Source organism: Lingula anatina, chromosome 3 (genome assembly GCF_051362555.1).
Source record: "Lingula anatina isolate TDL-2025a chromosome 3, LinAna3.0, whole genome shotgun sequence".
NCBI classification, from domain to species: domain Eukaryota; kingdom Metazoa; phylum Brachiopoda; class Lingulata; order Lingulida; family Lingulidae; genus Lingula; species Lingula anatina.
In genome coordinates, this window is record NC_141769.1 from 33,491,848 (window position 1) to 33,506,812 (window position 14,965).

The window sequence follows — 14,965 nt, forward strand, 5'->3', positions numbered from 1 at the left end:
CCCAATTTTATATCAACTCATAATACCCTAAAACAAAGAAGCCCAAGCAATTTTTTTAAATCTCTACCAACCTGCTCGTGAACGTTTTACGTCGTTTATTCACCTTTCAAGATTGACGAGGTACCGCCTATATAATCCATGTTATGTGTTTCTAGTAAACCTCTGTAAGCAATCAAGAAAATTAAATGCGTGGATGACATACAGGGGCGGATCCAGGATGAAGGGGAGGGCGCGAATGCAAGGCCGACCCCTCCCCCTCCCCCGCTGAAGGGCCCCAAAAAACTGTGATTTTTTTATAGGGCAAACGGTGCCATTTGGTACGGTTTAGAACTATTATTCAGCTAGTCAAAACTCTAATTTCAAGAGGGTGGCCAGAAATCGAAGGGGGGGGGGGGGGGGGGGGGAACCCCCCCGCCCCTCCCCATATGAATCCACCACTGGCATAGGAGGGGATCATTAGATTTTTTTATAATTCTCATCTGCTTCATCTGCCTATAGATGGCGCTTCATATAGTGACTGAATGAGACAGGCTGAATGGGCTACCTCAGCTCGTGACACCGTCATCCCGACCTCTAAACTACACCAACTTATGCAATCGTGGGACGCCAAGGGCACAACATGCTTGGTACAGGACTACCATTGTTAAAATGTCTAGAAATATTTTTAAAAGTTTATACTTTTAAGAATTAAAAGAAATCTGTATTGGAATTCACTTGGTCGAATCCCAATCTGCATCTGTATCATAAGAAAATTAAAGGACATACCTGTTTTTATGATTCGGATTTTTTTTCATGTAGGAACTAATAGGCCCCTATACATGTGCGACGTAGGGCCTACATATAAAAGGTAGGCTACATATGTCCAACCATGGGCATAAGCCCGATAAACAGCAATTAAATAAGCAACAAATTTACATAAATAATTACTATAATTTAATTAAGTACTTCGTTAATATGTTTGATCACTGTAAAATTATATAAACGCTGCCCCCTTCTGTCGACCCAGGTCGCCATTGTGTTAGTTGAGATTTGAGACGAATAATCGTCATGTGACTTCTCTCCTCCGCGGCACCAGGTAAACAACTAGGGTAAGTAGGTAGAGCTCTGTAGTAGAATAAAAGTTTTGTCAAATAATTTGTGATCTACAGGTAGTGTGATTCTGTAATTGTAATGCAGTGCACACAAATGTTGGGGTAAACTCTTTATGTGGAAATCTCGAGCCTGCGACCACGGGTAAAGTAGTTCGAAAACTTGTGACTGCACCGTACATGTATTATAGTCAACTCAGTTGTACATGCCGTACTTAACTGTACTTCACTGTACATGTATATTGTAGTTAATATACTGTAGTGTGCATCTGTTTGCATAGAGTAAAGAATTTTACTGGTGTGTAGAACTTGTGCAGAACTGTAATATTTCTGTATAAAGATCTGACCAAGCCTGAGTCGTGTGTGTGTGTGTGTGTGTGTGTGTGTGAGAGAGAGAGAGAGAGAGGCTCGTAAATGTATATTTCGCCCTGGTAAAGTTTCATCAATTCTTTAATTTTAATGTCAACTTTGATATAATTTGAATTGTTATACGTAGTTCTGCCAACACGTCAGAACTCGGAGTAAACATTGTACTTTTTCAGGTACATGTGCTAGTTATGTCGTCTAGCATTTGATTAACTACAGAATAATTATTAACACGAGAAAATACTGAATTGATGTTTCTTAAGAGTGTGTAGATCCATGGGTAGATCGAAGTATTGCAACTCTCCCAGAATAGGTTTCAAACTCTTTTATGTAGGAGACTATGAGGATAGGAGGTAGGAATGGATTTGGTTATTGACTGTGTCCATCATGACAATATATCAGGATTCCCCTCCCCCCCCAGAAATCAACTTAAGTGAGGTATCAGATTAAAAATGCTTGCTCATTGATCTCACCATTAGCTGTGGAAACCAGAAATTATATAATCTTCAGTAAAATAATTAAGTCACATGTACCTGGTACACATATTGCCTGTACTTGTGAAAAGCACATGAATTATAGTGTGAGTCATTAGTCATTTAGTGATAGTGAAAGTTTGAGGCATGGAGAGAAAGACACGGGCAGCAAGACATGTGACTGTAGCTTCCAGGCTGATATGAAGATTTAAGATATTTGTCGGTGGTCTAAGGAGAAGGATCCAAGTACAATAGTGTACTGATTAGTATTTGCCCTGGGCAAGAAAATGAAATACGCGTGTGAGTGGGACATTTACTGGGGAAAGGTTGGCTTTGATGACTGGAAGTCATATGTGATATATTTGAAAAAAATTTTTTTGTACACACACACTGGGGTTTGTATATATTTTCCCAGCACCTGATTGAGCCTATCAACATTACCTGAGACAATTTGTATTTGTATGTCTGATTTGAAAAACTGAAAACGATGATGAGCATGATGATTAATTTTTGTCAAAGAATAACAATATGTATGGTATAGTTTGATATCTATGCAAAGGTAAGGTATGGCAAATTTTTCAGGTTTTGAGGTGTCTTTTTTGTTAATGTAGTTATCTATATTTTCAGGTAAAATGGATAAAGGGGCTGATGAGACAACTACACTTTTGGGTAACCAAACACAAAACTATGGCCCAGGAGCAGTCGACCAAAGTATAGAAATATCGGACCAAGGTGGCCAAAGCTCAGAGCCATCAACGCCACCTGTGGGCATTACATCAAGTATGGAAAGGAATAAGAACCTACGACAGCGCCATCTACGGTCTGGGGAGTGGGACGGAGCTGTAGATGGCACCAGCAGTGGCGATGATGGAATGTATGTGTTTGTACAGAAACCTGAGAATGAAGTGGAAGCTCAGAGAATGCAGCAAAATTATATGGTATTATTTTTATTATTATCAAGAATGTGGATTGTTTTTTTTTTTCCTTTGGAATGGAAAATTGGCTATTTGCTGTTATTTTGGTTTTATATTATCAAATAATTTTTGGCTTTAGAAATAATTTATTACTGAAATATTGTAACAAAATAAAGTATATATACCATTTTAAATTTCATGTCCTAACTATGAATAAAGCTTGTGACATAAATCTGAAATAGATCCAACATGTTATTTTTCCTTTTCAGTTTGGTTTCAAGAAATGGAAAAGTCATGTGACAGCGCGCCCTCTGGCAGACAGATCTGACATTGTGAAACAGTTGTACGCAGAACAGGAGAAGGTGCCACCACCACAAGGTAAATTGTTCTTGTTTTAGTTGTGTAAAGAAAGATGATAAATTCAGCTGGTGGTACTAACCCTGTGGAGGCATAGCCTCTCTGATGCTTTAGTTAGTTGTGTAAGGCATTAGGTAGCTACTTAATTCTGTTCTCGATCATGATATATATGAGCGCAGTGCAATACAATGCAATACAATACGATACGATACGATACAATACAATGCAAACTTGCAAATCTGCTGTAGAGCAAGTCACTCTCTTTGTGGCCAGATTTTTTATGATAGATGGAGAGAAATTTATATTCTGCAATTGGGTATTTTTGTCCAAATTTGGTGAGCTCAGTCTGGATGTAATGATTTCAAATTGGATATCTGAAACCTCCCTGGATTTTTTTTTTGTTGTTGTTGTTGTTAACAAATTGTTTCTAGTTGCATAATGGAATCTTAACATTGTATTTCAGTATCAGTTTACAGACCTTCTAATTTCCTGTATGTTATCTTACTTGGCTGGTGGATTGCCTTACTTTACTGTATAGTGGGGTGCCTTATGCTCTTCACTATCATAGGAAGAAAATATGGTGAGTTAAAGTGATGTCTTTAAATAACTACATGTTGGAGAAATGTTAATTCCCTTTACTGACTAATTGGATTAAATTTATAATTGAATTTTTCATCTATAAATCCAAAGATTTTACCCAGCGTGATTTGTCTGAGTTTATTGAACTTTTCTTGCCATGGTACAATAACTACGCATATTTTTATGAAGTTGGACTATAATTATAATTGGACTATAATTAGAATTTGTTTCTTTTCTAGCTTTTTTCTGCTGGAAGATGGCTGGTTACTTTTTCTGGCCGTTTGGGAAATTTGTCTCAATGGTACTCCCTAGAGTCATCAGACTTAATGTAAAGTTGTTTACTCTGGATTTTGTTCCTCTTGCTTCATGATGCACTGCTGGGGTTGGCTTTCCTTGATCAGCATTGATTCATATTTTACTCTCTGGTTTGACTATGTCACACACAGAATGTATAGTAATTTAAGAAAAAGCAGCTGTGCTATGATTTGTTGTACAATTGGATAAAAATCATCTGCCTGTTTTCTTTAGATGCTTTAGGCCTGATTATTATTAACAAAACTTTAATGCTTATAGACTAAATGATTATTTTTAAAAGCAAATCAGAAATTGCATTACAAGATTATTTGGAAAACCTGAAATTAATTCGATGTTGAATTTGCTAGAGCTAAAATGAGATGTGATTGAAACCTTTTTAAAGCACCTGCACATTTACTTGTCAATGCATAATGAGAATTGTGCTGAAATTTACCATCTTGATTTAAAGATTATGACATGTCATTGAAGCTAGAAGGCATCCTAAACAGCTTTACCTATTATCTTTTATACACAGTACATTTAGCTGTAATAACTCTTACAATCTCTGCAGATTAGAGGATAGAAGTAATAGTTTTTGTCATTTTTTAAATGTAAAAAACAGTTGCCAAAATAATTGTTTGAGATGTGATTTGTAATTGTACCATTGAAAACAAACAAGACTAGTTCATTTTTAATCCAGTTCATATATTTTAAATTCAATATATATATATTATATATAAATTTATATTTTGTAAAATAACCTTTATTTTCATAGGAGAGTGGCACATTGCTGGAGTCAAGGGACAGGGATTACACTGTCAGTGACACAGTGCCTCTAGTCTCAGGAACACCCAGCCTGGGAACAAAACATAGTAGCTATGGTTACTGGGTATGTAAGCCTTATATGGTCATGTGAGGCATGGTTGCTATGGTTACTGGGTATGTAAACCTTATATGGTCATGTGAGGTATGATTGCCATGGTTACTGGGTATGTAAGCCTTATATGGTCATGTGAGGCATGGTTGCTATATGGTTTTTGGGAAGGTAAAATTTGTGGTCATATGAATCATCATTTCAGTGGTTACTAGGTATTAGTATGTTGAACTTTTATGGATATGTGACAAAAATACGTAACATTTGCATAAGCGTTTTTTGTTTTTCAAAGGATTTATTTTATACCCCTAAAGAACTCTGAGGAAGATGTAAATGTATTATAAGGACTTTAAGGAGATAAAGACCAGCCAAATTTATCAATGCTGTAGCAGTTTTTTGAGAACCAACTTTTTGCTGTAGTCAAAACAACTTCTGTTGATTTTTAGCAAGTTCTAGGTATCTTTGGCTGATATTCAAGTATCAGTAATATTTAATAATTTTGCTTTCAGAAACATCCCCAGACATATGTATGGCTAGTGCTGGGTCTTCCACTGTTGTTTATCGTCCATGGAGTGGTATTTCTCCTCTCCTGGTTCTTAGTGATCACCATCCCAGTAGCTAAGGTACGTCTTATGATTTTATCAGTTATTAAATAAATTATATTGTCTATCTGATCAGTTATGTTGAACTATGGTGCATCAACTAATGAAGAAAAAAAGTAATCGATCAGATCCTGACAAAAACTTGATATTAGATAGTTAAGAGGCAACTCATTGATCATCTTCATCCAACTATTATGTGTTACTGACTGCCAGAAAGAAACTTTGAATTGTTTTTGATTTTGTGAAGCACAAAAAAAACAAAACAAAAAAAAAAACAAAGTGTCTTTAAGGTTACTTATAAATTGTTTGTGGTTTCTCCATTTAACTGGTTCTGCTTTAAATAGTTATTTACCTATTTATTTGTGATATACTTTCCACAATGAAGTTGTGCCTGTGTTTCTGAATTTTCTTTTAATCATCATGAAGTTTTTTTTGGTCTGGTTTTCTAGTTAAACCTCAAGGCCATAAGAGTTATGCTGTTTCTTCCTCCTGACACTGTTCAAATCAAAACTTCCAGCATGGTGAGTTACTGCTTCTTTACTAGGTATTATTGCATTTATTTTATTGAGAATATGTATATATGATATTTTCGGTTGCTTTTAATTAACATCAAGCTTTATTTCGTGGTATAAACGGTTAGTAAAACCTATGTTATGATTTATTTCAGAGCCTTGTGAGTCCTGACAGTGAGATCATCATCTACACACACCAGTCTGTGAATTTTTATTACTACAAGTACACAGTTGATGGCATGAACGTTATCTTAGTCAGTATCCTTTATCAGTTTTATGTCTTTTTGTTTTTCCAGTGTATTGAAGATTCAAACAATTTAAGATTAATTATATGCATCATAGTAAATAAAATGTATGTAAATCCAAATACCAAAAAGATGTATTTGAACTTGCTATATTCTAGAATTTATTCAACTTGTATTACTTCTACATGTATCGATATTCTTTTATTTGTTATCACAAGATGGGTTACAGGATCAGTGGTTGACTCCACATCTTTTCGATTTACAAACAGATTGATAGAATGAAGCATATTTTTGCATCTTTAGATGGATCCTTTATAAGTTAATTATTTACTGGTTTAATTGGTGGTTCAGCTCCTTAGCCCAGGTTTTCAGACCTACTGGTATTTGTTCTCCTCTCTCTGGTGTTAGGGTATGCTGACAGAGACAACCACCTCACAGGGGATGTTACTGTGAGTAAACGTGTGCATGTGTGTGCGCGCGCACACACACACACACACACACACACACACTCTGTGCATTTTAAATTTAATACTCCAAACTGGATTCACCTTTAAAATGTCATTTTATCTAATGTTGCAGTTTATGTAATTATCAGAAAGTTTCCAGCCCAGCAGGTTTCCACCTTTGTACACCAGTCATTTAAATGGTCTTTCAGTTGACTTGTTAATTGCACAATAATTTCATGCTGCTGGTACGTGTAGCATCAGAGAGAATTTTAATATAAAAAAAATTATAATAATAAACATGTTCATAGATCAGAAATACTGCTTTTGAGCAAATCCTCAATGAAGGAACTTAAAGGGATAATAACTCTTCATATGAGATATATATTTCACAATAAAAACATTGTGAATAACTCATAGAAATATAATATATTCCATTTTACCACAAAAACGGCAGTTATAGCTATTATTCTGATATCTGAGCTTGTCTTTAGACCATGTGACCTCCATTGATGGATATACCCTGTTAAAATCTCTTAAAAAAACCAGGGACTAACTTTGAATGTAAAAATGGATTCATTTACCATTGGTAAGTATGAGAAAATTGTTGTTTATTCCAGGAAAATTCATTTTTTGGCCGAAACGAAGAGTTATTATCACTTTAAGTCACAGATTGTAATGAAAATTATTCACTTTTATTCAGATAAAAACATTGTGCTGTTTTCTTTCAGAAATTTATCTTGTCGTTCCTTGCCCTCATCCCTCTGTCATATTACATTGGAATGGCTATCACTAGGTAGGTGTACTGGGAGGGGTTGGGGGGTGTGGTTTTGACCTAATTTGTTATATTTTTGTAGAAGAGCTTATATGGTGCTAGTCTTGAGGTGTTTGTTGCATTTTTGAGACAATAATTTAAGGTGATTGTGTTGATATATTCACATTTAATGCATTTCTTTTTGCTTGAACAAAATATGCACATACCAGTTTCTTTGATATAGTAAGAATATTTTTTTACCTTAATCCAATATTTGCCTATTCAGTACTTTTGTACAAAATTCACTTAATAATCACATGATAATATTTTTTCATGGTTGAGATAGAGTAGTCTAATCATATCATATAGGAAGTACCTCCCATTTTTTAGATATATTTATACAATTTGCCATTCTCTTGTTTTTTCCCAGTATCTCAGCCCAGAGTAACTTTGCTGTGGGGGCCCTGCTCAATGCCACGTTTGGCTCCATAGTAGAGATTTCCCTGTATACTGTAGCTCTTGTGAAGGGGAGACAGAGTGGAAATACTAAATGTTATTCAGAGTTGGTGAAGTCAGCACTGGCAGGTGGGTGCCATGTTGTATTAATATGTTATTATATCATACTTATTTTAATCTGGCTAAACTTGCATGTTTGTACTTTTCTCATGTGTACATGTACTGTCTATACTCATCGAAAAAAGTGAAAGAGAAATGAATATGATAAACTCTCCCATAATAAGAATAGTCTTGCCAATTTGCTTTTAAGAACTTTGGTCTGTAATTTGATAACCATTTTTTTCATTGGTAGAAAATATAGATTAATCCAGAACTACGACAAGAGATTAAGATAAATACGTAAATGCCAGTATTATGCAATTAAAAATTTTAGTAAATTGCTTTGATTTACCTGTATTTTTCACCATTGTTCCAGGTACACTGCTGGGCACCATGTTGTTAGTGCCAGTGAGTATGATGTTATTACCTTGTTCATGTGACCTACATATGCTTTTTTATTCTTTTAGAAGTTCTGCAAATGCCTATATAAGTGTATGTTAAAATTCTGTTTTTCATTTTAGTTTTTGAGAGACCATGATAGAGTTAATTGTAGGATGGGGAAGGCACGCACACACACACACACACACACACACACACACACACACACACACGTAGAAAGAAGAAACAAATTCCCTTTCTAATAGTTGGTGAAAGCAGTTGCCGTGGCTAGCTGTCATACATTTTGATAAATGCCCCCCTGTTTCCTGTTATTCAGGGACTCTGTATGATAATAGGAGGTCTGAAGCATCGCCTGCAGGTGTTCAACCCCAGATCTGTGGGTGTCAGCTCTTCTTTACTCTTTGTCTCTGTGGCAGGTGAGTTATACTTCAAACATATTTTTAAAAACTGCATTCACAACAGTGGACTTACTACTCCATGGATCAAATATCAGGGGCGGATTTAGGGCGTCTTCTGGGTCTTCCGGAAGACGGTCAGATTTTCAAGTTTACATTGACGGGCATCTATTTTTTTCTGTCGGAAGACAGTCAAAAATGGAGGATGGATCAACAAAGATAAATTGGAAGACTGTCAGAAAATAACTCTGGATCCGCCCCTGAATATGGTGCCCCTTTTAAATGTTTAAAAGCTTGCTGTCTAATCCTAATAGAATAGATTTCCTTCAGGGATTATGCATCAAACATTCGAGTGTGTCAACCATATTTGATGGGCAGTCTAGTTAGTCCGCTTTTCAGTTGTCATACAAGAACATAATTTCTTCCAATAACTATACAATCAGCATCTCAGAAAGAAACAATTCTTACATATTTATTTCAGCAGATATTTCAAATTAGCATCTCAGATAAAACTTTAACGTTGGACATCACATTGTTTATTTTTTATGCTGAAAATCTTCTCTCCAGGTGCCTTCACCCCCACCATCTTCTCAAAGGCGTACGGCACTCTACAGTGTGGAGAGTGTGTGTACGATACGAACAGAACCACCAGTGTTCTTCCCAATACTTCCTATGCCCTGCAGTGCCAGGACTGTGAATACTCTGTGGTAAGTCACATTAGATATACAGCATATTTGTAGTATAATTACAAGCCTATTATATATCTTTTTGGAGGATACTACTGGTATAATAGAATTAAAATGTTAAAATAGCTGGGCAAGCCAGAATTATGCAAATATTGCACAAAATTAGAGCATTTCTGACATGACTCAGAGAGTCATTTTGTTTGTGGAGAGAAACAAGAACATTTTGCACAGCTGTATTTTTCCAGTTTATTATTAGTGTAAGCTGTACCCTACTGTAGATAAGAATACAATGGCTTTATGTTTGATTTTGGTTTGAACGGAGACCATACCCTCCATAACAAGTATAAGTCTGTACTGTATTTGTATATCCAACTGTGTTATATATATATATATATATATTTCAGTTTGGTTTCAATGGGGACCACACCCTCTATGATAACCACATCCGCCCCCTGGTGTATGCCTGTGCTCTGGTCCTCCCCATAGCTTACCTCATAGGACTGATCTTTACCATGAAGACACACAAATCTCACATCCATGACAAGTTCATGGAGGAGGCTAAATCACGGGCCACTGGTAAGATAAAGAGACTGTTCACTATAAATTTTATTGGTCTAGTTACTGTGCACTAACTCCATGGGGGCTCTCGCTAAATGCAATCAGTCTAACATATGTATATACCCCCTGTTGTTTCTAATGGACTTGCTTATGTTTATCTGTTGATCTGATTGCATTAAGCATGAGTCCCTTTGGAGTTTGTACATAAAAGTTGAGTGGATAAAGTCCATTGTGGACATTTCCTCACCTTTGAGTGTAAGTGTATAATACAGTATAAAGAGGAAAATTAAGGGAAAGAAAAAATATCCATATATTTTTAACAAAGTTAATAAAAGATGTGGTCTTTGAACAAACCCTTATATAATTGACTTTTGAGACCATCAAAATGTTTTTTAATCGCACCATACATTTATGATTACTTATATGATCTTGTAAATACCTTTCCTAGTCAATGTAAAAACAAGAAGCTGAAATGTTAAATGCAGAGATTAAGAAAAATTTAAAGCTACCAGTACACACAATTTTTTTCCAGATTTTGATAATATTTATAAATTTCAGGTGATGGTCATGGTACAGATGTCCACTGGGGGAGAATTAAAAGCACAGTTATCTTGCTGTGTTCTGTTATACTGACCTCTCTGAGTGCTGACATTGCCACGGAACACATACAACCTGTACTAGAAAACTCCTCAGTATCACTGGTAAGTACTCACAGGGTCTTCCGGAAGACGGTCAGATTTTCATGTTAACATTGACGGGTATCCAATTTTTTCTGACAGAAGATGGAGGATGGATCAACAAAGATCATTTGGAAGACTGTCAGAAAATATTTCTGAATCCATCCCTGACTATATCTATCTATCTATCTATCTATCTATCTATATCTATATCTATATCTATATATATATCTATATATATATATATATATATATATATATCACAGAGGAGGTCTTGCTCTGGCACATGTTCAGATTTTCCTTACACAAGTTTTCAGTATCCATGCTATATATATATATATATATATATATATATATATATATATATATATATATGTTCCCCTTTGTCTCCTTCCAGTACTTCCTGGGTGTCACCCTGCTAGCTCTGGTCCCTGATATCCCAGAGGTGGTCAACGGGATACAGTTTGCACTGCAGAATAATGTTAATCTTAGGTGAGGAGAAACTAACTAAAAAATTAAGTACTAGTATAAGATTTATAAAGCAAAAAGAAATCGATTAATGATTTGGTTTGGTGTGTTGCATGCAGTTTCTACCCAGATTTAGTACAATGGTCATTTTCAATGATAATTAATTGGAGTTTTGTTAAATTTTTCAAACCTTGGTGTTATTAGACTATCAGCAGCACCCTATTTATTGTCTGGTAAAACCTTTTGTGACCTAAATATTATATTATATTATATTATATTATGTTATGTTATGTTATGTTATGTTATGTTATGTTATGTTATATTATATTATATTATATTATATTATATTATATTATATTATATTATATTATATTATATTATATTACAGTATTGAGGTGGGTACAACCACTGCAGTTCAAGTGTGCATGCTTCAGATGCCTCTTCTGGTACTGCTGGACCTTATCTATGTGAGTATAGAAACAGCTTGAAGAAATATTGGAATTTGTATTATCGCTGCACTTGTATTTCACTTAAACGTTAGCTTGTATTTCCATATTTTTTGGTGTGTTCATCCTATTGTTTGCATACAGTGGATGACTTGTGTTGTAACATATCTCAACTAAGGTCTTAATAAGCCTGATCTTGACCTCTTACAGGACAATAATTGGACTTGTCAATCTTAATGTTTTCTTCTATGTGTGATCCACAAAACTGTAACTGCCAAAACAAAATATGTTAATAAATCACTTGCCTGATTGTTATGTTCTGTTTCACTTCTTATTTCAGCCAGTAGACTTTTACCTCATCTTTAGTGACCTTCATCTCTGGGCTGTGATTTTCTCAGTTATTGTGATGAACTACGTCTTCCAAGATGGAAAGTCAAATTATTTCCAAGGTGAGCTTTCTTTTGGTGTATTGTTGTGCCCCAGTTCATTTTTGACAAGATTTAATTTGATAAATACTGTCACTACTTCATTAATAATGCTAATGGATATGTTTTAACAAATTGAATATAGAAATCATATATTATAAATGTAAATTATATACTCTGTGTACAAAAAAAAATCATTGTATCGATACATGTATGGAGAGTAATACACATTTATAAGAAATTGCTTTCCATTTATTTGAAAGTTGTTAATGTGTTGTCCTGGCTGTTAAGTTGTCAATTATTCTGGTTTCAGGCTCAGCGTTGTTTATGGTGTATGTCCTGCTGATACTGATGTACTTCTTCTCCCCGGCTGGCAACGAGGTGTGTGGGTCACCTTGACCTGGGTCACCTTAACCTGACCTGACTTTGACCTTGGTCACTTTGACCTGGTTTGACCTTGACCTGGGTCACCTTGACCTGACCACACCTTGACCTGATTATTATAAAACTGGTGCTTGTACTGAGGTCTGCTTCACAGATACTCTCACTGCTGCTCTTGTCTGTGTTATGATTTGTTGTGACTGGTTGTGATCTGTATGTTTACTGTGTTACTATTGTTGACAGTAGGATCATTTGTAATGGTTAAGGTGTTCTATGATTTTATATTAAGAGTATTAGAACAAGTATTAGCGTTTTGTTTTTAACATGATAATTGTACAACAGTTTCAAATATTACAATATTGGCTTTCAGGGTTAAAGTGATACTGTTGTCTTTTAATATGTAGCTACTTTGATCCATCTTTGATCCTATTTCTTGGTTAGGAGGATGGATATTGATTTTGGGCTAAAAAACTAGAGACAGTTATGCATTTTAAAAATGTTTTTTCTTGTTAAAGAGATTTGTATGTTGTCATGATCTTTGGTTACTGTTTACAAAAAATTTGTTGTAGCTGCTACATTAATATCATTTGTCAATCTTGTCTTATTTGTGCAATATTTATATTTTATGATAGTGTTAATAAGAATATGCTTTACAGCTGTGGATGAACAAATATTTATACTGTACATGGCACTTACAATACATTATTTGTTTAAATGTTTCTTCTTATGTATGCTGTGTATCAGCTTGTCTTCTGTTACGTTGATTGCCTTTAAATATGTACAGATTATATTTGTAAAAGGTTTTAAAAATCAAATTTATATCATCATGGGCATTAGTTATTTTAAGTCGAGAAGTATTATTTGTTTTATTGCTGTTAATATTAAGAAAATGCACGGCATGTATTCAGTGTAGATATGTTAAAATTGACAATTTTGATATTTAAAGAAGTGGTTTGATAATTACACCTATTATATATGTTTGATTGAATTATATTTTATTAGAACAACGAACAAACTGGAGTCGGTGGCTCTGTTTTCCATGGACATAAAGGGAACTTTGTAAGCTCCTGAACCACGTAGAATATGAAGCGGTTCCATGGGCTTGGCTATTTGTATTTGTGTAATTTGCACAAGCTATTTTATCCTTGTTACTGATTTATATTTAGAGCTCACCATAAATTTGATCAGAACTATTGAGATTTTTCAACACGTGTTTGGTTCATCAGTGGCCTTTATTGATCTTCCGAAACAACGATGTTGATCTGTGTAACGTTTGATGTAAGGCCGGTGTTAACGTTATTTTATATCCACTTTATAATACTGTACGGCCGATTTCAATGTGCATCTGCTTTATTTATCTGAATTGTTACTATTAGCGGTGGATTGTGTTGATTTACATGTTGTAAGAAGGACACGGATGCTTTAATAATTTAATTTCTGTTACGTTGGCTATGTCTTTCGACAAACTCAAATACAAACATTGTTCAAAGATTTTAGACTATAGACCTAGAGATAGTACAATTAAGTTGGCCACGGCCATTATTATACAATATGTGACATTTTTGGGTGATATATTATCAAAACTTGCACGAGTAGATAGCGGTTGTGATATATTCTAGGTACTGATTTCAGGGTGTACTCCTACGTGTACATAGTTGACAGTTGGTCCATGTTTTTATATTGTGATACATTTTAATGATAAAAATCAACGTGGAAACGTTTTATGGTAATGGCATGAGTATGTAAATATATTTACAGTTTCACTTCCAGACTTTGAGTCAATAAAATATTTTAAGAAAGTAGGGATACAGTTGTTTTATTTTAGAAAAAATAAGCATGATAATCACCAAAGGAACTGGTTACATAAGTAGTTGCTATCTAGCATAACATGACGTGTGAAGTATTGACATATCTTAACAGTATTAGCGTGTATCAGTAATACTGTTATGCTGCTTCTCACATTGACAGGGAGTTGTCGTCGGGGGACTTGGGGGGGGGGGGAGGAGGGGAGTAGAAGGACTGATGACTGGCATTGAAATACTGCCTGGCCATTACAAAACATGACAAACCGCTGCTCTTTAATTGTTATAATTAAATCTCTTTGAAAAGCATTGACGTAAAATTTTCTCCGAAAGTACGACGTTCTTTCAAGTTTCTCCACTTTCTCGCCATTAGTACTTGCAAATATGATTTTCGTTTTGGAAATGTGTTACATGTATCTATTCTGTGTTAAACAAGCATGACAAACACTGGATATCTGTCGCCCCTGAAATCTTCCTAAACTTCTTAATCAGACTTACTGGATCAGTTTTGCATGTATTTGCCGATATGAGCGACTTGCGTCAGATTTTACTTTGAAACCGGTCTGTTTACTTTGATGATAATCAAATGCATATTCCCAGAAAAAATCTTATTTATTGATTTAGAACCCCAATATGGAACGACAAAAACACAAATAACAAGTACTTGTAACT

General features: G+C 34.9%; 1 protein-coding gene across 4 annotated transcripts; it reads left to right on the forward strand.

Annotated features, from left to right (window-relative positions):
• Positions 1 to 1,005: 1,005 nt before the first annotated feature.
• LOC106179786 (uncharacterized) lies at positions 1,006 to 14,293 on the forward strand. 4 transcript variants are annotated; one of them, XM_087009363.1, is made up of 21 exons: positions 1,006 to 1,088; positions 2,555 to 2,865; positions 3,111 to 3,219; positions 3,662 to 3,778; positions 4,017 to 4,105; positions 4,847 to 4,960; positions 5,455 to 5,568; positions 5,997 to 6,068; positions 6,215 to 6,317; positions 6,677 to 6,753; positions 7,479 to 7,543; positions 7,932 to 8,086; positions 8,433 to 8,464; positions 8,772 to 8,871; positions 9,418 to 9,557; positions 9,941 to 10,112; positions 10,653 to 10,795; positions 11,169 to 11,263; positions 11,628 to 11,706; positions 12,026 to 12,134; positions 12,424 to 14,293. In XM_087009363.1, exons 2-21 carry the CDS (start codon positions 2,560 to 2,562, stop codon positions 12,507 to 12,509), a joined length of 2,277 nt encoding a protein of 758 aa, XP_086865489.1. In that variant the 5' UTR covers positions 1,006 to 1,088; positions 2,555 to 2,559; the 3' UTR covers positions 12,510 to 14,293. The 4 variants fall into 4 exon arrangements, with proteins under 4 accessions (XP_086865489.1, XP_086865490.1, XP_086865488.1 ...); XM_087009364.1 differs by lacking the exon at positions 1,006 to 1,088 and adding an exon at positions 1,107 to 1,233; XM_087009362.1 differs by lacking the exon at positions 1,006 to 1,088 and adding an exon at positions 1,908 to 2,227.
• The last annotated feature ends 672 nt before the right edge of the window (positions 14,294 to 14,965 follow it).